The sequence below is a fragment of the Pristiophorus japonicus genome, chromosome 14, assembly GCF_044704955.1.
Source record: "Pristiophorus japonicus isolate sPriJap1 chromosome 14, sPriJap1.hap1, whole genome shotgun sequence".
In the NCBI taxonomy this organism is placed as follows: domain Eukaryota; kingdom Metazoa; phylum Chordata; class Chondrichthyes; family Pristiophoridae; genus Pristiophorus; species Pristiophorus japonicus.
The window spans coordinates 101,546,652-101,572,183 of NC_091990.1; the positions used below are offsets into that span (position 1 = coordinate 101,546,652).

At 44.0% G+C, this 25,532-nt stretch overlaps 1 protein-coding gene across 2 annotated transcripts in view; it reads right to left on the bottom strand.

Moving 5' to 3' along the window:
- Positions 1-25,532, bottom strand: part of LOC139280004 (immunoglobulin superfamily member 22-like) — a 134,324-nt gene that overhangs the window by 56,088 nt on the left and 52,704 nt on the right. For both annotated transcript variants that reach the window (XM_070899419.1, XM_070899420.1), the window contains exons 2-9: positions 17,642-17,796; positions 16,641-16,775; positions 15,366-15,502; positions 12,241-12,340; positions 9,782-9,824; positions 7,835-8,009; positions 6,162-6,275; positions 3,220-3,382 (exon numbers count right to left, since the gene is read on the bottom strand). In XM_070899419.1, coding sequence (XP_070755520.1) covers positions 3,220-3,382; positions 6,162-6,275; positions 7,835-8,009; positions 9,782-9,824; positions 12,241-12,340; positions 15,366-15,502; positions 16,641-16,775; positions 17,642-17,765 — 991 coding nt within the window. In that variant the 5' untranslated portion in view covers positions 17,766-17,796. The remainder of the gene's footprint in view (positions 1-3,219; positions 3,383-6,161; positions 6,276-7,834; positions 8,010-9,781; positions 9,825-12,240; positions 12,341-15,365; positions 15,503-16,640; positions 16,776-17,641; positions 17,797-25,532) is intronic.

The window sequence follows — 25,532 nt, forward strand, 5'->3', positions numbered from 1 at the left end:
CTGCTACTTTCAGGGATGTGTGGACAAGCACTCCAAGGTCCCTTTGTTCATCTACACTATTAAGTGGCTTACCACTTAATGTGTATACCCTTTCCTTATTAGCCCTCCCAAAATACATCACCTCACACTTCTCTGAATTAAATTCCATTTGCCACTGCTCTGCCCACCTGACCAGTAGAATGCTATCCTCCTGCAGCCCATGACTTTCCTCTTCATTATTAACCACACAGCCAATTTTAGTGTCATCTGCAAACTTCTTAATCATACTCCCTATATTCAAATCTAAATCGTTGATATCTACCACAAAAAGCAAGGGTCCCAGTACTGAGCCCTGTGAAACCCCATTGGAAACATTCTTCCAGTCACAAAACATCCAGCAATCATTACCCTTTGCTTCCTACCTCCAAACCAATTTTGGATCCAACTTGACACTTTGCTCTGTATTCCATGGTCTTTAACCTTCATGACCAGTCTCCCATGTGGGATCTTATCAAAAGCCTTGCTAAAGTCCATATATACTACATCATATGCACTACCCTCATCAACCCTCTTAGTTACCGCCTCAAAAAATTCAATCAGATGAGTCAGACACGATCTTCCCTTAACAAATCCGTGCTGACTGTCCCTAATTAATCCTTGCAGATTGATCCTGTCTTTCAGAATTTTTTCCAATGATTTTCCCACCACTGAGGTTAGGCTGACAGGCCTGTAATTACTTGGCCTATCCATTTCTCCCTTCTTAAACAAGGGTACTACATTAGCAGTCCTCCAATCCTCCGGCACCATGCCCAGATCCAAAAAGGACTGGAAAATGATGGTCAAGGCCTCTGCTATTTCCTCTTTTACTTCGCTCAACAGCCTGGGATGCATTTCATTCAGGCCTGGGGACTTATTTACTTTCAAAGCTGCTAAACCCCTTAATAGTTCGTCTCTCACTATATTTATTTCATCCAGAATATCACACTCTTCCTCGATAGCAGTATCTGCATTGCCCCTTTCCTTTGTGAAAACAGATGCAAAGTATTCGTTTAGAACCCTCCCAACATCTTTCGCCTCCACACAAAGATTACCCTCATGGTCTCTAATAGGCCCTACCCTTTCTTTGGTTACCCTTTTACTCTTAATATATTTAAAGAACATCTTAAGGTTTTCCTTAATTTTACTGGCCAAGAATTTCTCATGCTCTCTCTTAGCATTCCTAACATCCTTTTTAATTTTGCCTCTTAACTTTCTATATTCCTCTAAAGATTCTATAGTATTTAACTGTTGATATATGACATAAGCATCCCTTTTTTTCTTAATCCTCCCCTGTAAGTCCCTAGATATACAAAAGTAATCTCGAATTATTTTCCTAGCCTTTTTCTTTAAGGGCACATGTTTGGCCTGAGCCTTCCGGATCTCCTCCTTAAATGCCTCTCACTGTTCCGACACTGATTTACCAAAAAGTAGCTGTTTCCAATCCACCATGGCCAAATCACTCCTTAACTTAGCAAAATTAGCTTTTCCCCAATTCGGAACTTTTATTCTAGGCCTATTCTTGTCCTTATCCATAACCAACTTGAATCTGATTGAATTATGGTCACTGGCACCCAAGTGCTCTCCCACTAATAGCCCTTCAACCTGCCAACTTCATTCCCCAAAACTAAATCCAAGACCGCGCCCTCTCATGTTGGGCTTGCTACATACTGACTAAAAAAGTTCTCTTGAATGCATTTCAAGAATTCCGCACCCTCTATACCCTTAACACCAAAATTTTTCCTAATAAAGGCAGAATATTATCTGAATGGTGACAGATTAGGAAAAGGGAAGGTGCAACGAGACCTGGGTGTCATGGTACATCAGTCATTGAAAGTTGGCATGAAGGTATAGCAGGCGGTGAAGAAGGCATATGGCATGTTGGTCTTCATAGCGAGAGGATTTGAGTATAGGAGCAGGGAGGTCTTACTGCAGTTGTACAGGGCCTTGGTGAGGCCACACCTTGAATATTGTGTACAGTTTTGGTCTCCTAATCTGAGGAGGGACATTCTTGCTATTGAGGGAGTGCAGCGAAGGTTCACCAGACTGATTCCTGGGATGGCAGGACTGATCGACCAGGCTTATATTCACAGGAATTTAGAAGAATGAGGGGATCTCATATAAAATTCTAACGGGATTGGACAGGTTAGATGCAGGGAGAATGTTCCTGATGTTGGGGAAGTCCAGAACCAGGGGTCACAGTCTAAGGATAAGGGGTAAGCCATTTAGGACCGAGATGAGGAGAAACTTTTTCACTCAGAGAATTGTGAACCTGTGGAATTCTCTACCACAGAAAGTTGATGAGGCCAGTTCATTAAGATATATTTAAAAGGGAGTCAAATGTGGCCCTTACAGTTAAAGGGATCAAGGGATATGGAGAGAAAGCAGGAATGAGGTACTGAAGTTGCATGATCAGCCATGATCATATTGAATGGTGATGCAGGCTCGAAGGGCTGAATGGCCTACTTCTGCACCTATTTTTTATGTTTCTATGTTTTTTTTGTCAATATTTGGATAGTTAAAATCCCCTACTATTACTACCCTATGGTTTTTGGACTTCACAGCAACTTGCCTACATATTTGCTCCTCTATCTCCCTCCCACTGTTTGGGGGGCTATAGTACACGCCCAGCAGTGTGATCGCCCCTTTTTTATTTTTCAATTAGACCCATATGGTGATCCCGCTAACCTCACTGCTGTAATATTTTCTTTACTCAGTGCCGCAACACCCCCCCCACTTTTTTACTCCCCTATCTGTCTTGTCTAAAAATTCTGTAGCCAGGAATATTGATCTGCCAAACCTGCCCCTCTTTCAGCCATGTTTCTGTAATGGCTATAATGTCATACTCCCAAATGTCTACCTGTGCTCTTAGCTCATCTGCCTTATTCGCTAGACTCCTTGCATTGAAGTATATGCGATTCAGCACAGGAAGACCTCCTTGCTTACTACATACTAAACCCTGTTTCCTCTGACTTACAGATTCGCTTTCTAGATTCTTGCTATCCAGTTTCAGCTTTACTTCTTTCCTTTTGAATTTGTTCTCAGGTTCCCATCCCCCTGCCAAGCTAGTTTAAACTCTCCCCAACTGCACTAGCAAAACTTCCTGCGAGGATATTAGTCCCGGCGCTATTGAGGTGCAACCCTATCCGGTTTGTAGAAGAGGAGAGATTTAAAATAAACATTTCCTGTCTCTGCACTGGGTACCTGTCACTTTCAGCGCTACGTTGAATTTTTTGTCTCCAACTTCCAAGGTGTACTGGCCAGAATCTTTCTGGGTTAAGTTCTTCACAGAAAGCATAAACTTGGTTCCCATTTGCTTAATTTCAAACTTTCCTAGTGAGAACTGTGTCTTTATTGGCTCGCCATTCTGCAACAAAAATAGAAGAAGATACAAAATTGTTAGCTATTCAAGGATAACACAGACTTATTCAGTGAAAAAACTGGAATGAATGAAACAGTTAATGCTGTGAAACCCGTTAAATAGAAAACAGAACTTTAAGTAAACTAGAAAGTTACAGCAAGTTATTAGATTGTGGAGGATACCCCACTCATCCAGTGACCCATATTGGCTTGTCTTACAACTTCCTTTCCCTCTCTTTGGGGTAACCCCTTACTGGTCCTCATCAAATCTGCCTCACAGCCTGCACTCCGCTGCACAGACACTGCAGATGTTGGGGGGTGAATTTGCCTGAGAGTTCCCTGTTCACCTGCTATAACTTTGGAGAAAGAGCCGTAAAAACCACAGGAAACCATGTAAACGTTTATGCTATTTTTCTGGAGTTCCCACAGCTCTTCTGTCAAAGCTACAGTGGATGATCAGAAGAACCCTGGCAGAAATTCACGCCCATCAACTCATTCTATGCATTCTACAACGAGATGTGCTATTGAGCTGCTGTAGATGAGATATTCCCAGGCCCTTTTGTGAAATTGTCTACCACTGATGAGCTAGCACTGCAGGAAGGAGAACTAATAGCACCTTGTAAGGTGTCAAATGATTAGCTGTATTTTGTCAAAATGAAGCAGAATGGGGTGTTAGCTGAGCATTCACAAATTTTAGAACAAAGGATCACACACCCTGAAAAAATAAAACAGCCATTCTGGAGAAATCTTTTAGAATGAAATCATATTCACTGTCACAATATATCCGAATAGAAAGAGTTTTCTTACATCATAAGCAAAGTTAATACAGCAAGCGTTTCATATATCAGGAGGGATTTTGCTGTATCAGACCAGGTTCATGCTAAATGACTGCAGTGCAAGTGTAAGGTTATATTAGCATGAAGCACCCTCCAGTCTTCACCAAATAAGTGTAAGCAGGCTGATTGATCAAAGGGTCATCACAATCGAGCTGCTCCCATTGGTTTCAATGTGATGAAAATTGTGCAGGTTTTACAATGGGAAGGTGATCTGCTCCACCAGATAACTGCCCAAGCGGTGAAGATGAAAATTAACCCCATTTTCTCGTATCCAACTGTCTCTCCCCCACCCCAATTCAGAGGCACACTATACCCTCCACTGCCAGTTCAGACACTGTACCCCATCCAACACAGAGACATAATTTTTCTCCCCTCAGCACCACCAGGAAAACCGTTTGAGGCTTATCTGATGTAAATCAATGAGGAGGTGGGACCCACAAGCCACCCTATTTCCTAGCCTTACATCCATACAACCGCTGGCCTCCAGGGACCAACAGAAGTGACGGCAGGGGGGTCTGGCTGTAATCCCTGGAAAATTGATTAATGCCCTTTCATTAAAGGCTTCTCCCTCCTATTTGAGGAAAGTCGAGAAGTATCCTGGCCCTCCCTTCTGCTCAAACTGGCACTTCTCCGTCTGTCCCCTCAATTCTATCTCGCATTCTTTCGCTCTCTCATGTTCAAGCTGGTACTCTTCTCTCTCCCCCACCCTGCACCCTCTCAGTTAATACTAGCACTGTCTTCCTCCTCCAACCACCTTATTTCATGCTGACACTGTTTGCCCTCCTCAGTTAATGCTAGAAATCTTTGCATCCCAAAATGCTTCCAGCTTCTCCTCTTCTCCCCCAAAACAATATTTCCCATTACTTTCCACGATTGTTTGTCACCTCCTCTCCTTTCTTCTTCCATTTATCACCATTCATTGTTATCCATTTCCCCTCCTTCATTGCCATCCATTTCCTTCCATTACCATCATTTGTTCCTTTCCTCTTCTCTTAATTGCTATTCATTTAACCCTCTTCACTGCAATGCATTCCTCCTTCGTTGCCATCCATTTCCCACTTTCCTGATGCGGCAGCCAGATTACTTCCATTAATAATGGGACTGGGTCTGAGCAGTGCTGAGGCGAAAGGTCAGTGCCCCCAAAGGGCTGAGAGTCTATATGAAGTACTGATGGTCAATATATATGCTAATTCCAGTCTGTGCTGAGTTACGTGGTGGGGCACATTGGCCTCAATGAAGGAGAAAATTAGTCCCTAGTCACTATCTAGTAACCCCTGCATATGAGAACAGACTCAAAAGTAATTATGATCCCCTCATTGTGAAATAGTCTGCTGGTATTCACTATCCAGACTCAAACATAAAAATCCCTACTTGGTGATGTACTGAAAGGTGACACCAAGGTTCACACCTTCAGGAGATGAGGTGACAAAACTGAAAAATAAAAGAGAATATAACTGTTAAACATAAAATAAGAATAGAGAGAATGCATCATCTACAAGGATTCAACTACACTGCAGCCAGTCCTTATTTTAAATTTTAAAGACCAAAATCACTGTTACTTTAATGTTTCTCATTGCAGATTTGATTTTTTTCCCTACAGATTATCAGCAGAACCCCACAAAACACAAAGCTCAATAGTCCACAGACTCTTCATCATCCATACTCTTGACTTCAAAGAAGAAAATAGAGATGATAAACAGTATGATACAACTAGCATGTTAGCATTCAGTATCAGTGGCCTTATACTATATGCTTACATGTGCTTGTTATGCACTGTAGGTAATGTTGAAGAAATGTGTTATTATTGGCCATTTCCAATAAACCTCTTTGTGATCTAAATTGGGGAAAATGGTCAAGAAATGGTCAAGAAATCCCAAAGCATGACACTTCAGATAGTTTTCTCTAGTTGGTGACAATGCTAAAAGGCTCCGTCCTGTAATCCTGCCTCACCTTGAACCATTGCATCTTAATGTTAGGATCCTTCAGCTCCAAAATTGTTTCGAAGGTAACTGTTGAGTCGATTTTTCCTTCTATGTCTTCCAATGGCTTTAAAACTTTTATTGCCTGTATTAACACAGAAAGAGCATGAGTCACTAATGAGAACAGATTACTTTATGTGCTCATCGAGGTGAGGGATGTTCGTGCTAAGGTATTGAATTTTCCCAGCTGAGGTACAGCATAGATTAGATAAAAAATAAAGCTCACTATACAGTGCCCCATGAAGCAACTCTCAGGTCAGGTGCTAACTATAAAGTAGAGTTCTTCTGCCCCAACAACATGCCTCAGCACCAGCTTCAGACAAGCTCCCCTACTACAATAGTTTGAAATATTTTAACTTCCCACACCAGCAATCGTGTGGTTTCTCTGAATGAGATTACCAATTTAGTGCCAAATTATTGTCAACAAGATCATGAGAAATTGGTCTGGGACAGTCCAAATGTATTTCTCAAAGGATGTTTACATTAAGCAGACTTTCACCCCATCATTTTGCTCTGGATTTAAACTTAAGTTCCAGAGGTAATAAAAACAAGGCCCTGAAATTCCGGTTTGGCCTTCCCGTGGGCATTTTAGAGAAAAAATACGCACCTACCTTAAGCTGGTGTCCACGTTAGACTTTCCGATGCTGTGGCCTCCTTCGACTATGATTCGCAGCGCATGCACGTCAACGCGTGCGCAGGCCTCGAGCTGGAGTCACATGGCTCTGGGCAGCCAATCAGGTAAGATATCATAGTAATAGAAGTTCCACAGGGTCCTAAACTCCTATTACTATGATTGTGATAGAGCCCAAAACACCAAAACACAGCCCCAAACACCCAAAACAATAATAAAAAATAAAAAATAATTACACTCCATTAATTAAAATTAAAATTATTAATGTCTTAAAAAAAATAATTTCCCGATTTTTTAAAATGTTTTTTTAAAATAAACTTACTGTTTTGGGGAGGGTTTTTAATGATAAAATATGTTTTAATAACTTTATTTTTTATGTTTTTGTGTTTTTTTTTTATATTTGCAGCTGTAAAAGTAGGCTATGAGCCTGCTATTTCAGGCGCAAGATTTTTGAGGACATCTGTAAGTGTAAATATCGGAAATTTCCACTTACAATTAATTGTCCTCGCTCCCAAAATGCGGCCATCTGCCAAGCCAGAAACTTGACAGATCGGAAATGTCGGTTTCCAGCGCATGCGCATTGCATGCTGGAAATCGGCATTTCGATGCCTTCCCTGGTCCGTAGGAACTCCATACGGACCCGGGCAGGCTGGAATATCAGGGCCAATGTCTAATCCATCATTCTCCCGATCCCAAGTCCAACCATGATTTGTATACTGCTCCCATATTTCAATATTTCTCTTGCACTCTTGCATGCAATACAAGAAAAAGCTTATTTCCTGATTGGCAATTTTTCTCTAACTTCTTGCCTGCAACTTTTTCGAGACACTCCTATAGTTAGTGCTCCTCTCGACCTTCATCTCTTATTTTTCTTGAACTCCAAATATATTGGCCAACACGTTATTCCTCCTCCCAGCACTTTTACATTGTTGAAGTCAAGATTTAATGCACTGCTTCCTACCCTACCTCACCCCCTGAACTCAAAACTCTGCAAATCCTTACTTCCCTCCTACCTCAGTCTCTACTTTTTTCTTCATTTGCTTTAAGCGTTTCAGCATTCCCCTAAAGTCGGTGAAGCCATACTCCATGCAAATTTTCTCATAGTCCTTCTTATCAGCTTTTATTAAGATCTCCCACATCTCCTTTTCATCTGGAACTTTCCTTTCTTCCTTGGGAGCTGGGGCTGACCTGCAAGTAAACCTCACAGTTACTATCAAGTACCATCTATATTTCATTTACACATTGAGTGCCTTCCACACAGCAGAGGGGCTGCAAAATCACAGCACAGATGCCTATTCATTTCAAGGGAAGGAAATTTGTGATCCCTGCCCACTGCGTGTGAGGCCTGACCGGCATTGCAAGATCCCATAAGATTAACCCCATATATGTGAGAATTCACCTCACCATATAGCTTCTTCATAACCCACACTCACACATTTCGCATCCTCTATATAATCCCATACTTAGCAAGTATCCTCTATATATCTCACAGTTATCCTTTGAGTATCCTAACAAAGTCCACAGTTGCCACTGCATATTGTCAATATATCTTATGGTTAATCATTATATCCCACAGGTGCCTATTAACGATCCTCTATATATACAAGCATACTCGCTACAGTACTTACTTACCCAGTGCCTCCGAGACATCACACAGTTACTCAGCATGTTCATCATAGAACCCAGTTACCCATACAGTATCATTATGCACCAATGTTACTAGTTGTGTATGCTCTATTTATTACCTCTAAAGTAACATAGAAACATAGAAAATGGGTGCAGGAGTAGGCCATTCGGCCCTTCGAGCCTGCACCGCCATTCAATAAGATCATGGCTGATCACTCCCTCAGTACCCCTTTCATGCTTTCTCTCCATACCCCTTGATCCCCTTAGCCGTAAGGGCCATATCTAACTCCCTCTTGAATATATCCAATGAACTGGCATCAACAACTCTCTGCAGCAGGGAATTCCATAGGTTAACAACTCTCTGAGTGAAGAAGTTTCTCCTCATCTCAGTCCTAAATGGCCTACCCCTTATCCTAAGACTATGTCCCCTGGTTCTGGACTTCCCCAACATCGGGAACATTCATCTAACCCGTCCAGTCCCGTCAGAATCTTATACGTTTCTATGAGATCCCCTCTCATCCTTCTAAACTCCAGTGTATAAAGGCCCAGTTGATCCAGTCTCTCCTCATATGACAGTCCAGCTATCCCTGGAATCAGTCTGGTGAACCTTCGCTGCACTCCCTCAATAGCAAGAACGTCCTTCCTCAGATTAGGAGACCAAAACTGAACACAATATTCCAGGTGAGGCCTCACTAAGGCCCTGTGCAACTGCAGTAAGACCTCCCTGCTCCTATACTCAAATCCCCTAGCTATGAAGGCCAACATACCATTTGCCTTCTTCACCGCCTGCTGTACCTGCATGCCCACTTTCAGTGACTGATGAACCAGGACACCCAGGTCTCGTTGCATCTCCCCTTTTCCGAATCTGCCGCTATCCAGATAATATTCTGCCTTCGTGTTTTTGCCCCCAAAATGGATAACCTCACATTTATCCACATTATACTGCATCTGCCATGCATTTGCCCACTCACCTAACCTGTCCAAGTCGCCCTGATAAAGTATTCTCTTTCTATATCATATTTAACTCTCAAGTATCCTTTATATAGACCATAGTTGCTCATTGTATATATACACACAGTCTCCTCTATGTGGCCTACCAGATGTACATATCTATGCATATATGAATATATATATATATATATATATATATTTGCCCATTGTATATCCTCTCTATGTACTCCAGTTGCCGCGTATCTCTAGATACATCCCTCTGTTACCCATCAAGTATCCTTTATACATCCCTCAGTTGGTCATTGAATATCTTCTATATATCACACTGTTACCTGCTAGGTGGAGTTTTGAAATCTCACTGAGTATTGTGCTAGAGACGTTACCTTTTCTTCAACATTGTTCGGAAGTTCAATTGTTTATCTTGACCTAGAACAAGAGAACAAAATCTACATGAGCGGCTAAATAATTTTGAATCAATTCATGAGGAACAATTCATGTGGAATGATTTGCTGATTGCCATCTCTCAGGACAACAATATACAGTTTCAATTTAGCATTACAAATATGGTCAAATAGAATCAGGTTTTTCACGAGTTGAGCAATAAATTTATAGAATATATTTATTATGAATCCCTTATAAAGGGACTTGAGTTGTTCAACATATTAATTTTACTGCAAGTTTCACCAAGCGGATAGACACTGATTATAGATCTGCCTATTTGCAAGTTGTTTCAGAAGAGGAGTCAGGCTTAACACTCTAGGAATTTGTGGAGTCATATCCCTTGAAGGTAAAATGCAAGAGTATCCAGGATCTGCCAATAAGATAGCAGGATAGAGCTAAAGAGTCTCTTACCTCAGGAGAACGACCAGAAACAGAAACTGAGTGACTGATTTGTGGTTTTACCACCTTTTTCTTTGGCCCACTTAGCACCCTCCTCAACCCCTGGTAGAAGAGCTCAACCACTAGAGTCATGCAGAAGCCTGACAGAAAGTGCAAAAATGAATTTTTTGTTCTTGGGATATGGCCGATGTTGGCAAAGCCGCATTTAATGCCAGCCATACATGCCCTTGGAAGATGGTGATGGGCCTTCTCCTTGAACTGCTGTAGTCCTTGTGCTGATGGTGCTCCCATGATGGTGTTAGTTAGGAAATCCCAGTAGTTTAACCCAGAGACAATGAAGGTATGATGACATATGTTCAAGCCATGACTTGGAGGGGACCTTGGAGTTGATGGTGGTCCCATGTTAGTGTTGCTCCTTCTTGGTGGTAAGAGTTTTCTGGGCTGAGAGGTACTCTAAAAGGACGCTTATTGAGTTGCTGAAGTACATCTTGCAGATACCACATAGTATAGCTACCATGTACTGTTAGTGGAGAGTAGATATTGAATCAAGTGCAACTGAAATATTGAACAGTGCACTCTCTCACACTAAGGTCAGAGCATTGTGGAATCAGGGGCCAAGCAGCAGAATGGATAGAAAGCTGGCTACAAAATAGAAAACAGGGAGTAGGGGTCAAGGGCAGTTACTCAGACTGGCAAATGGTGGGAAAGTGGAAAATGGTGTTCCACAGGAATTGGTACTGAGACCAATGTTGTTCACAATTTACATTAACAATTTAGACTTGAGAATCGGAAGTACAATTTGTGGACAACACCAATTTGGGGGGTATAGTTAATACAAAAGAAGATTGTGACAAAATACAAGCATTAATTTTAATATAGATACATGTGAGGTGGTGTATTTTGGTTGGCAGGATAAGTAGCCACATACTACTTGGATAATTAAAGTCTAAATGGGGTAGAGGAGCAAAGGGATCTAGGGGTACAGATACACAAATCACTAAAGGTAACAACTCAGGTTAATAAGGCCATAAAGGAAAATAAATCAAGCACTGGGGTTTATTTCTAGATCGATACAATTTAAATCATGTTAAACTTGTATCGAACTTTGGTTAGACCACACTTGGAGTCCTGTGCACAGTTCTGGTCTCCATATTATAGAAAGGAAATAGAGGCATGGGAATTATACCAGAACTAAGAGATTATAACTATCAGGAAACACTGAACCAGCTGGGGCTCTTTCCCAGAAAAGGTGATCAGACAGAGGTTTTTAAAATGATGAAGGGGTTCAATAGGGTAGACACATTCCTACTTGTAGGGTATTCAAAAACTTGCGGGCATAAATATAAGGTAATCAATAATAAATCCAATAGGGAATTCAGGAGAAACCTCTTTATCCAAAAAGTGGTGTGAATGTGGAACGCGTTACCACAAGGAATAGTTGAGACAAATAGCATAGATGCATTTCAGGTGAATCTAGATAAGCACATGAGGGAGAAAAAAATAGAGTTAGATGAAGAAGGGTGGGAGGATGCTCATGAGGAGCATAACCGCAGCATAGGCCAGTTGGGCTGAATGGCCTGTTTATGTGCTGTAGATTTGATGCAACACTACTCAAATTGCAACATGACTGCTGGAAACCTCTTCCCATTGTATCATGAGGCCCACTGAGAGGTATGTCATCACCATGCCAAACTCATCTAGTGCCATACAGCTGGCTCCACTGCAGCACTAATGGAGTGCTGTAAATGGATTGAAAAGCTCAGTCAATGAAAGCGCTACAGGTGCAGTGAAACCCAGTTGGGGAATGAATGAATATAACCTTAAAAACAGTTTTAAATCAAACTCTATGTACAAGAAATGAATATCACAAAAGGGCTGGAAACAAACACTGTTCCTAGTAACTTCCTCCAATTATCACCCAGGAACAGATCTGTAGCAACACCTCACCAACGCGCACTGAATGAACATTATTATATACAATCTGCCCAGGCTCAAAGCTTACTCTCAGTCACTGTCAACGAAATGGTGTATGTGCAGTCAGCATGCGTGTTGGAAGCGATGCATTTGTAGACGTCCTCATCATCCGGAATGATATTATCCAGCTGCAAAAGTCAGAATATCCATATATCATGCATTGCTTAAACAATGAAAGCATTAACATTTAGTAGGATTGAACTGGTCGAGTACAAAGTTGGCTAAAATCTGGTCTTGGATGAGATGTCTTATTGCTGACTGAATTGAGACTGTGCATGTAATAGGAGTGGCTAATCCTTTACTGTACTTACCAAGTCAGGGCTGGCGATCTGAATGAAGTCAGTAGGATCAATGGGCCCAAGTTTCCACAAGGAAAAAAACGGGCGCCCCTCCGAGCTGGGCGCCCGTTTTTCGCGCCTAAAACGGCGCCTAAAAAAATCCTCGGTATTCTCCACCTACTTACAGGTCCTCTGGCCCTCGGCGCAGCCGGCACGAGCTGTGGGGGGGGCGGCGCCAGGTCCCGGCGCTGAAAACAGTGCCGGGACCTCTGCACATGCGCGCTACAGTTGGCACGCAAGTGCAGTAGCTCCAGGCGCCGAACTGTGTGGGAGGGGCCCGAAGCACGCAGCCCCTAGCCCTGGCTGAATGGCCTCACTGGGGCTGCGTGAATGAGGCTCCTCCCACGGCCAGCTCCTGCTCCCCCCCCGACCAGACCCGACACTCGCTCCCCCCCCCCGCCCCGACCCGAGACCCGAGACCCGCTTCCCACCTCCCCCGCCCCGACCCGACACCCGCTCCCCCCCCGCCCCGACCCGACACCCGCTCCCCCCCCCCCGCCCCGACCCGAGACCCGACACCCGCTCCCCCCCCCCGACTGACCCGACCCGCGCTCCTGTTCCCCGACCCGATCCACCCCCCCCCTCTTCCCTCCCCTCTCTCTTCCTCCCCCTCTCTCTTCCCCCCCCCCCGTTCTCTCTCTCTCCCTCCCTCCCCTCTCTCTCTCCCTCCCTCCCCTCTCTCTCTCTCCTCCCCTCTCTCTCTCTCCCTCCCTCCCCTCTCTCTCTCTCCCTCCCCTCTCTCTCCCTCCCTCCCCTCTCTCTCTCTCTCTCCCTCCCCCTCTCTCTCTCTCTCCCCCTCCCTCCCCCTCTCTCTCTCTCCCTCCCTCCCTCTCTCCCTCCCCCCTCCCTCTCTCTCTCTCACTCTCCCCCTCCCTCCCCCCACTCTCTCTCCCTCCCTCCCCTCTCTCTCTCTCCCTCCCTCCCCCCCCTCTCTCTCTCTCCCTCCCCCTCTCTCTCTCTCTCTCTCTCCCCCTCCCGCTCAGTGGCACGAAAGGCTGCAGAATTCTCCCTGGCTGAAGCACTTTCACACAGGTAGGAAGATGGTTTATTTAATCTTTTCTTGGCTTATAAATGTTTATTCAGGTTGGATTTATTTATATAATATTTGTAGAAGTATAAATAAGGATTTATTGTTGAATTTAATGAGTTCCCTTCCCCCCCCCTCCCCCCACCTCGTTCTGGACGCCTAATTTGTAACCTGCGCCTGATTTTTTAATGTGTAGAACAGGTTTTTTCAGTTTTACAAAAATCTTCACTGGCTCCATTCTACTTTAGTTTGGAGTACATTTTCACTGTGGAAACTTTCAAATCAGGCGTCAGTGGCCGGACACGCCCCCTTTTGAAGAAAAAATTCTGTTCTAAACTAGAACTGTTCTACCTGACTAGAACTGCAGAAAAAAAAATGTGGAGAATTGCGATTTCTAAAATAGTCCGTTCTCCACCAGTTGCTCCTAAAAATCAGGCGCGAATCATGTGGAAACTTGGGCCCATTATAACTGGATTTGTTATCTCAGTACTGACTAAATCAGCAGTGTTTCTGTTGCATTTAAATTTAAAATGGAACTTCAAAATGAAGCATGCAGCCTTATTATAATATTTAAAGTGCTAAACCATGGAGCAGGTTGGGCACCTGATGTCCCCCCGTTAGCTGCAGTGGGAGATTAACAGGGGTCACAATGTAAACATATCGGACTCAACTCCTGAAGACTGACTGAGTTAGCAAGATGTGAGTAACAGGATTAGTTATCTCAGTAGTAATCAAATCAGGAGTTTGAATATTACTGGAGTGACTGTCTCAAGGGGCCAGATATTGCTGTCAAAATAACAGTGAGGCTAATGGCGCTCGCTGTTAATTATGCGCAAATAGTCCAGCAGCTTCAGGCAAGGGGCAGATGTGTGGTTAAATGCGGAAAATCTACATGGAATTGCTCAGCTCTACTGTTAGATTTACGAAAACAGTAGCTTGCTGACTGCCTCACCATTGAAATGCATTGAATGAAGTGGTTCATATTTGCACGGTAGATACTAACTAAACTCACAACAGAAATTTAAGTCTTTTCATTTCAAGTGTAAGTACTTTTTTAATGATGTGATAAGTGTTAATTACTGCCAATCAACCTCTCTAGCACTGAAAACTAACTATTATACACGTGGAGTCTTATTCTTTCAGGTATTAATTGCCAGAGATTTAAAAAATTTCAAATTTCAAATTAGAAAGTGATTTCTTTTCTTTTCCTTTATGTCAGATTTTTATCTCTCTCTGTTAATCTAATCTTTCTTTCTCTCTCTTTATTTCTCTTTCTGTACCTGCTTTGATGTTGTATTCACTCATTCTAATTTACACTTCCTTCTCAGTCCTTGCACTGTTTAGTTCCTAATCTGTCGGTCTCAATGGTTAAGGAGATACCCTTATTGGTTGCCCTGTTCACTCAGGTCCCAGATGCCCTGTTTCTCTCACTGCCCATTATCAGCTTGCATTTTCAGCAACTTGCCATGCAAAAAATATAAAAGCCTAAATGTGCAAAGGCAAGTCTAACTAATGGCAGACACCATTAGATGCCCTGCTACAGCAACATTTGGCCCATTACTGCCTGAGTAAGGGTGTAGTAGGACTAGCTATATTAGTATAAAAGTACTACATTGAGTATTGCGCTGCCACATACACTCAAACCAACAAACTGCCTTTTTTTTTAGATTCTGACCAACCTGATGTGCAGATCCTTTACTTTAAAAAAAAATATTTCTGAACTGCCTTAATTAGCTGGCTAAAACATCCGATAGTGGCTATACAATTAAATCTGCTGGTCTCAGATACCTTCAGAATATTCTCCTTAGTGATGCTATCAAAGAAAATCTTTGCTCCTTCTTTGATCAGCTTTCCACTTCCTCTCTTCCATGTGATAGTGGGTTTGGGGTTCCCAGTCACCTTGGCTTTAAAAATAACATCTTTGCCTATAATAAAACAAATCTGCTCAGTAATACCAATGTAAATGAACATGACTGACACAACACTTACACTAACATCAAAATCCCATTGAATGTCATTTAAAACTCATTGGTTAATGTTCTCATGTAGATTCACTGGGTGTGTTATTTTACATTGACGTTAAACCATTTTTCAAGCCCCAGAGATCAAGAACTATTGCCCCTCTTCCAAAAGCAGTATTTCTAAAATGAATTCTTCTCCTGAATTAAGATAGTAATCTGCTTTGGGTAGACAATCCTAGGACTAAAGGAAGGACCACATAAAATGATCAAACCTCTGGTAAGATAAGCAATATTAAGAAGTGGGCTTTTCTTGAGGTTTTCTTCCAACTTTATTTCAGCTTATGACCATTGTTGAGGCTGGGCTATGGTTCTGCAGATGCCGGTTGCCCCCCGCCATCCCTCCAGCACCTGGCCCTATTCTTCACTTGAGGTGAGATAATGAGTGTCAGCAAGCTAGTCCACCACGGAGGACAGCACAGTCGGACCTTCCCTTGTTCATGCTCGACATCTACACAATTGCACTATCTAGCAGGGGTCGTCAGAAGCGGGAACCCTGCTTAGGGTGGTTGAGACCCAAATTGCCCTAGCTGAGATCAGCTAAGTCAAGAAGGGCTAAGGATGGCCTGCAGCACTCAGTATCACTTCAAACAGTGCTTTCACCCACAATAGATTTTCTATTTTCTTTTGAAACTACACAGTAATGTCTGTATATGTGAAAGAGTTCCCAAAAAAAGTTAATCGTGTATTTTTGAAAAAGAACCAAATAAATATCTGTTTGAACAGGTCTCCCTGTTAACAAATCTTTGCAATAAAGACCACCCTAAATTCCTGATTAATGTTTAAGATAACATTGGGTTTATTACACAATTCTCTGGATTATGAACCCTGAAGATGACTTCAGATATTCAATGGAACCGGGCTAGTTTATGCCAGGTTAGGAATGTAAACAGTCCCACTGGATCTGTCGTTTGTGCCTTCTTTACATCCTTAAAAAAAACCCAGGCAAAAGGCAAAGGTCCACTGTGCAGGACACTATCAAGATCAGAAAAAGTATGAGAAAAAATTTGGTGAATCAGGGAGTAATGCTGCAAGGCTAGCTTACCTTCTTGTACTGTAGCGGAATTTGGCTTTTCATCAAACTCAGGGATGCTCTCTCCTGGTGGGATCTCGAAGGAATGTGTGACAACGTTTAGTGTCTGCTGTGTGACTGATGACTTCCTGCGAACCTGCTCTCCTTCTGAAATATAGCATAGTGCAGTACATTTTAACAGCAGAGATAAGCTGCAGATTATCAATGAAACTTCCTGGATGGTTATCCCTTCACCAAGATTCACAATAGATGCACAGCTCTTTGGTTGAGGGATACAGAACCATATTCAGCTCAGACCATTAGGTTGATGAATTTCTCATTTTGCTGTTTGTCAAAGGTGCCAATGAAAATAATTGTGAAGAGTGTCAATCTAAATCCTAAATAGCTTGAGCTCAAAACACAAACTTGCCCTGAAATGTAGCATAAAATAACTTGCCATTTTAACATAGACTAAATAGAACTAAGGGTATGGTTGCATAATAAAAAGCCCTCACACTATATATTAACTCTCACACCCATACCCTCAGCCATCCCATCAAACTCACCATCATGCAAGGCCTTACCATTTCTGAGGTCTTATTACAGACAAGATCATTTTCCACCAATTCTTTATTTCACTTGCTATCTACATATCTGTTTGTCTCCAACTCCTCTATCATCGTCATCAACTCCTAGAAAAAAAATGTTCCCCCAGAGCTTTGTGAGGTTCAGGGTTGAGGCACATGATAAGGGGTCAGTGTAAGGAAACTTTGTGAGGGCCACAGTTGTGGCACATAGTTGGGGTCAGTGTATGGAAATTCTGTAAAGTCACAGTTGCAGTACATTGTCAGGGGTCACAAAACTCCAAGGAGAGGTACAGTACACGGGTTAGATGCAGAGTAAAGCTACCCCTCCACCTTCCCATCAAACACAGGTGAAGTAAATACCGCATATAAACCATCTAAACTGGGGAAACACTGTGGGTTCAGGGTTGACATTTTGTCTGTATAATTAGGAAAAGATTTGTCAGTTACCTTCCTCGGATGTGACTTTCGTCACGTGGGTCACTTTCTTCACTTTGTTGATCCCCGAGTCAGTGGACTGCTCAGTTATAACTGTCGTGGTTCTTGTTGTCTTCACTGACGTTGTTATCGACATGATTGAAACTCAAGTTGGAATTCTTTTGCACCTGGTAAATATAACATCCTAAGTATTAGCGATCAGGCTACAGTTTGGGTGGAGCACTGGGTGACATCGATAATCCTCCTTTAGCCTATCTCAGGAGATAATAGCAGCTTATTTATAACCCTTCTGAAAATGAGGGACATCACGGCTAGAGAATAAAATATTTTCTAGGTTTTGCACCCAATGTCAACAGGAAGTCATGCACAGGAAAGGTTATATGCAGATTAAAACTCCTCTATGTTTCATCAATATTCCAAGGTGAGGTATAGCACAGGTTAGATGCAGAGTAAAGCTGCCACTCCATCTTTCCATCAAACACTCCCAGGTGAAGTACAGCACAGGTCAAATGCCACATATAAACAACCTAAATTACTCAATTAGATGCCCTTGCTGTACCTGAAGTGGGAGTGCTTGATAAGTGACAAAATAGGGAAGTTATTATTTTCAGTTTACCGATCTTTCAAAAGTAGTGGCAGCTAATTTTTAAAATAGATTCCACACACTCGTGAAAACCAAAATGCCAAGCTACTTTGAGCCTATTTATCTGAATCGCAACCGACTAACCTTTCAAGTGTCTTTTGTTCTAAGTGAGAATTAGATTATGTATTTCTAATTATTATGAATCAGGGTTTCTATTGTTGTCATGAGGAAAGACTGAATTGGGTAGGCTTATACTCATTGGAATTTAGAAGAATGAGAGGGGATTGCATAGAAACGTATAAAATTCTGACGGGACTGGACAGGTTAGATGCAGGAATAATGTCCCCGATGTTGGGGAAGTCCAGAATCAGGGGACACAGTCTAAGGATAAGGGGTAAGCCATATAGTACCGAGTTGAGGAGAAACTTTTTCACCCAGAGAGTTATGAACCTGAGGAATTCTCTGCCACAGAAAGTTGTTGAGTCCAGTTCGGTGGACATATTCAAAAGGGAATTAGATGTGCCCTTATGGCTAAAGGGATCAGGGGGTATGGAGAAAAGGCTGGGGTGGGGAACTGAGGTTGAATGATCAGCCACGATCATATTGAATGGCGATGCAGGCCCGAAGGGCCAAATGGTCTGCTCTTGCACCTATTTTATATGTTTCTATGTCATGGTTAAAATCCACGAGGCCATTTACGTCATTCTTGTGCTCCAGAGAAAGGAGTTCTATCCACCAATGAACAATAATACCTAATTTTTTTATTTGCATAGTGATTAATATTGCGCTAACATAGTTCCCAATCAAAATGGGAGTATTGTACTGGAGGGGGAAGAGGTGGAATTTTGTTCCATCACCTTTAAAAATGCACAGCAACTGAAGAGGGCAGCAGCAGACTGGAAGAGCAGCAGTTTCTATAATCAGCTTGTATTGTATAGATAAAGTAATTATCCAATTTCCTTTTGAAAGTTCCATTGAATCAACTTCCACCACCCTTTCAGGCAGTGTACTCCAGATCACATCAAATCACTGTTTAAAAATTATTTCCTCATGTCGCTTCTGGTTCTTTTGCTAATCGCCGTAAATCTGTGTCCTCTGTGTTAAGTCCTGACTCTAATGTACAGACTTACACAAGACACATGCTGAAGTCAAGGTCTGTGGAAAGTCCTGACTCTAATGTACTGACTTACACGAGACACAGGTCACTCAGGACCTGCACCTTTAATTCCAGCTCTCCAGTGCTGCACTTGCCTGAGTGGGACAGGTATGGAGTGTATCCTGCAAGTGCACCCCTGGTGGTAAGGTATGCTTATTGTTACAGGTCATATCCAATTTCAGTCATGCATAGCATGGTAAGATACAGTTATATGCAGTAATGTGAGATACATGGCATCACTCTCCCCCAAGGTCTTATTGCCTTTATAGATTCAGTCTCTCAGGTGGTCTGCGCTCTCGCGTGGAGCGTCTTAGTTGTGGTTCAGTTGTTTGCCTTGGTGCCTGTTTTTCGATCGGTGTGATTGCTGGTATCTCGCCTGGGCTGTCTGTTTCGTTCGGTGTGATTGCTGGTATCTCGCCTGGGCTGTCTGTTGAGACTGCCCTTTCCTCAGGTTGTTCCACCTGTCTGTTCACCAGGTGTGGTGTGAGTTCCACATTGTAGTCTGTCTCTGGTTCTTCAGTGTTATCAGTGAATCTACTTTTTACTTGGTCTACATGCCTCCAGCAGGTTTGGCCATTGTCTATTTGTACAACCAGTAGCTAGTTTCCCTCTTTGTCTGTTACTGTCCCTGCAAGCCATTTGGGACCCCGGCCATAGTTTAGCACAAACATTTGTCCCCTGTCTCATTCCACCTCCCCCTCGAATTTCGGTCATGGTACTCAGTTAGCTTTTGACGCTCAACAATTTCATGCATGTCTGGGAGGATTAACGAGAGCCTGGTCTTTAAGGTTCGTTTCATCAATCGTTGCGCGGGGGGAACCCCAGTCAACGAATGCGGACGAGATCTGTATACCAGCAGCAGTCGCGACAAGCGGCTCTGCAGCGTGCGACCTTGGATTCTGAGCATGCCTTGTTTAATGATCTGCACTGCTCGCTCCGCCTGGCCATTGGAGGCCGGCTTGAAAGGTACCGTCTTAACATGATTTATACCGTGGTCAACTATAAAATCGTGAAATTCTGCGCTGGTGAAGCACGGACCATTATCGCTGACCAATATGTCAGGAATGCCGTGCGTTGCAAACATGGTTCTAAGGCTGTTCACAGTGGTGGAGGTGGTGCTCGAGTTTAAAATGATGCACTCGATCCATTTTGAAAATGCATCAACGACTATGAGGAACATTTTGCCCATGAATGGGCCCGCATAGTCTACATGCACCGGCGACCACGGTTTGGTGGGCCAGGGGCTTAGGGGGGCCTCCCTGGGGGCACTACTGAGTTGGGCACAAATGGTGCACCGATGGACGCAGAGCTCAAAGTCCGCGTCAATGCCAGGTCACCAGACATGAGATCTGGCTATGGCCTTCATAAGGACGATCCCCAGGTGCTCGCGATGGAGCTCCCGGACAAACGCCTCCCTGCCTCGTAAGGGCATAACTACTCAGCTGCCCTACATCAGGCAGTCTGCCTGTAGTAAGAGTTCATGCATGCGCCTATGGAACGGTTTGACCTCCTCGGGGCAAGCATCAGAGGCCTCTGCCCAGTCACCGGTTAAAACGCGTCTTTTAACTAGAGATAACGTGGGGTCGCTGGTCGTCCAGGCTCTGATTTGGCGAGCCGACATGGGCGAACCTGTGGATTCAAAGGCATTGATTGCCATGACCATCTCACAGTCCTGTTCGTCGGATCCTTCTGTGGTCACCAGGGTAGCCTGCTAAGCGCGTAGGCACAGTTGTCTGTGCCTGGTCTGTGCCTTATCGTGTAGTCGTAAGCCGCCAGCATAGAAAACATAGAAAATAGGTGCAGGAGTAGGCCATTCGGCCCTTCGAGCCTGCTCCGCCATTCAATGAGTTCATGGCTGAACATGCAACTTCAGTACCCCATTCCTGCTTTTTCGCCATACCCCTTGATCCCCCTAGTAGTAAGGACTACATCTAACTCCTTTTTGAATATATTTAGTGAATTAGCCTCAACAATTGGCCTCATGAGTGCCCACCGCTGAATGCACGCCGATGCATTGGCGTTGATTGCCTTGCACTCGGATAGAAGGGACGTGAGGGGTTTGTGGTCGGTTTCTAACGCAAACTTGGCCCCGAAAAGGCATTGGTACATCTTTTTGACACTGTACACGCACGCGAGCGCCTCCTTAACCATACCGTACCCACGCTCCGCTCGCGAAAGTGACCTGGAGGCATAAGCAACGGGCTGCAATTTACCCGCATCATTGACGTGCTGTAAAACGCACCCGACTCCGTACGCTGATGCATCACACCTAAGGACTAACTTTTTACCTGGGTCAAAAAAGGCTAAAACACTCTTGGAGCATAGGAGGTTGCATGCCTTATTGAAGGCGCGTTCTTGGATGTCCCCTCAAAACCAATCGCATCCCTTTCTGAGTAGCACGTGGAGAGGCTCCAGCAGCATGCTCAAGTTCTGCATAAAGTTCCCAAAGTAATTGAGTCGCCCGAGAAAGGCATGCAGATCCGAGACATTCTGGGGCCTGGGTGCCAGGCGAATCATTTCGGTTTTGGATTCGGTTGGGTGGATTCGATCAGCGGCAATCCTGCTGCCCAAAAATTCAACCTCAGCCGCGAGAAACAGACACTTAGATTTCTTAACTCTTAGGCCTACCCGATTTAATCGACTTAGTACTTCCTCAAGATTGCGGAGATGAGAGTCGGTGTCCCTGCCCGTGATGAGTATGTCATCTTGAAACACAACCGTCCCCGGGATGGACTTGAGCAGACTCTCCATGTTGCGCTGGAATATAGCAGCTGCCGACCTGATGCCGAATGGGCATCGATTGTACACAAAAAGGCCTCGATGTGTGTTGATGGTGGTGAGTAGCTTAGACTCTTCAGTCAGTTCTTGCGTCATATACGCAGATTTGAGGTCAAGTTTCGAGAAAAGTTTTCCTCCAGCCAACGTGGCAAATAGGTCCTCCGCTCTGGGCAGCGGGTATTGGTCCTGTAGGGTGACTCTGTTTATGGTAGACTTGTAATCCCCACAGATTCGCACGGATCCATCAGGCTTCATGACGGGGACGATGGGGCTTGCCCAGTTGCTGAATTCCAAGGGAGAAATTATGCCTTCCCGCAGAAGCCGGTCCAGTTCGTTTTCAATCTTTTCCCTCATCACATAAGGCACAGCTCTAGCCTTGTGATGGACTGGTCTGGCATTCTGTATGATGTAGATTCTAACTTTAGCCCACACCTGGCTGAAAGAGATGTTCAAAATGGCTTAGAACTGTTGAGCAGGAGGTCCGTTCCTCTGACGACATGGCGTGAACATCATCCATTTCCAATTAAGTTCTGCTAGCCAGCTTCTCTCCAACAGGGCTGGGAGATCCCCGGGGACAATCCAATGGGAAAGTCTGTTCCCCATCCCTTTGTGTGTGACTGAGAGCATGGCGCTGCCAAGGACTGGGATGATTTCTTTAGTATAGGTCCTTAGTTTGGTGTCGATCTTTGTGAGTTTTGGTCTGTTGCTTTTGTGCGGCCACAGCTGTTCAAATTGTTGAACGCTCATGAGGGATTGACTGGCCCCCGTGTCCAGTTCCATGTTGACGGGTATCCCGTTGAGTAGAACTCTCATCATAATTGGAGGCGTCTTGGTGTAAGAACAGTGGACATTGATCGTGTTAACCCGCTGTACCTCGGCGTCCCGTGCACTGTTCCAACCATCTTCTGGTCCGCTTTCCGACCCTTCCGATTCATATACCAGCCGAGCTGCTGTTTTTCTGCACATGCAAGTCAGAGGCCCTGTGTAGTTGTAGTTTCTGCAAACGGCATACTGAAATCGACACACCCTGGTTGAGTGCCTTCCCCCACATCTCCAACACAGACCGTCTCCATTGTTTCTGAAGGATGAGCTGCGTCCAGCTGATCTCCCCTGAGCTTCTCTCAATCTGTTGTTGATTGCTCGCATTGTGGGTTATGAGGTGTGATCGGCCATTCATGTGGCTCTTGATCTTGATGGCTTCTGGCGCCACTGACTGCTGTTGAAGGCCTGCTCTCCCGCCTCTGTCTGTGTGTGGGGGCAGTGGCCCGCTTCACAATGTGAACCCCTTGTTCCGATGCCTCGTTGGTTGTCATACTCCAAGTATAGATCAGCCTCGTTTCCTCTTCGCCTGCCAAGAATGTCTGTGCGACCAGTGTTGCTGCCTCTAGAGTCAAGTTCTTAGTCTCTATAAGCTTTCGGAATATGCCTGCGTGGCCTATTGCTTCAATAAAAAAGTCTCTCAGTATTTCTCTCCTTAGTTCATCGGGGAACTCACATGAACAAGGCAGCCTCCGAACTTCCGCCACGAAGTCGGGTATGCTTTGGCCCACACAGCATCTGTAATTGTAGAACCTGTGTCTGGCCATGTGTAGGCTGCTCGCTGGCTTCAGGTGGTTTCTCACCAGTGTGCTCAACTCCTCAATGACTTGCTTGCTGGTTTCTCAGGTGCCAGCAGGCCTTTCATTAAAGTGTATGTTTTCGAGCCACAGCTGGTCAAGAGATGGGCTCTTCTCTTGTCTGCCTTATCATCGCCCAGCCAGTCTTTGGTCACAAAGCTTTGCTGGAGCCTTTGTATAAAGTCATCCCATTGGCTTCAGCATTGTATTTCTCATCTGAGCTGTTGGTAGCCATTCTGTGGATTCTGTGATCCGTAACTCGTCGCCACTGTTAAGTCCTGATTCTAATGTACTGACTTACACGAGACAAATGCTGAAGTCAAGGTCACTCAGGACCTGCACCTTTAATTCCAGCTCTCCAGTGCTGCACTTGCCTGAGACCTCTCTTTATATACCTCAGTGGGACAGGTATGGAGTGTCTCCTGCAAGTGCACCCCTGGTGGTAAGGTATGCTTATTGTTACAGGTCATATCCAGTTACAGTCATGTATAGCATGGTAAGATACAATTACATACAGTAATGTGAGATACATGACACTCTGGTTACCAACCTTTCTGCCACCAGAAAGTTTCTCCTTATTTACTCCATCAAAATCGTTCATGATTTTGAAGACCTTTATCAAATCTCCTCTTAACTCTGTTCAAAGAAGAACAATCCCAGCTTCTCCAGTCTTTCCATATAACTAAAGTCCCTCATCCTTGGTAGCATTCTAGTAATTCTCTTCTGTACCCTCTCTTAGTTCTTGACAACCTTCCTAAAGAATTAACAGAATACTCTAGCTGAGGCTTAACCAGTGTTTTATAAAGGTTTAGTATAACTTCCATGCTTTTGTACTATTCCTCTATTAATAAATCAATGATCCCATATGCTTTTTTAACAGTTCTTTCAACTTGTCCTGCCACCTTCAAATATTTGTGTACATTAACACCTAGGTCTCTGTTCCTGTAGCCCCTTTAAAATTGTGCCTTTGTTAAATTCATTCCTGGGTTGTGGGCATCACTGGCAAGGCCAGCATTTATTGCCCATCCCTAATTGCCCTTGAGTAGGTGGTGGTGAGCCACCTTTTTGAACCTCTGCAGTCCATGTGATGAAGGTACTCCCATAGTGTTGATAGGGAAGGAGTTCCAGGATTTTGACCCAGCCATAATGAAGGAACAGCGATACATGGTTAAGTCAGTATGGTGTGTAACTTGGAGGGGAACTTGCAGTTGATGGTGTTTCCATGTGCCTGCTGCCTTTGTCTTTCTAGGTGGTAGAGATTATGGGTTTGGAAGGTGTTGTTGAAGAAGCCTTGGTGAGTTGCTGCATCTTGTAGACGGTACACACTGTAGCCACGGTGCACCAGTGATGGAGGAGTGAGTGTTTAAGGTGGTGGATGGGGTGCCAATCAAATAGGCTTCTTTGTCCTGGATGGTGTCGAGCTTCTCGAATGTTGTTGGAGCTGCACTCATCCACGCAAGTGGAGAGTATTCGAATCACACTGCTCACTTGTGCCTTGTAATAGTGGAAAGGCTTTGGGGAGAAGAGGTGAGAAACTCACCGCAGAATATCCAACCTCTGACCTGCTCTTGTTGCCACAGTATTTATGTGGCTGGTCCAGTTAAGTTTCTGGTCAATGGTGACCCCCAGGTTGTTGCTATTGGTGGTTTTGGTAAGTTCGTTTTGATTCTCCTCGTTATTCCTACCAAAGTATATCACTTCACATTTCTTTTCATTAAATTTCATGTGTCATGTGTCTGCCCATTTCACCAGTCTGTCTATTTCCTCCTG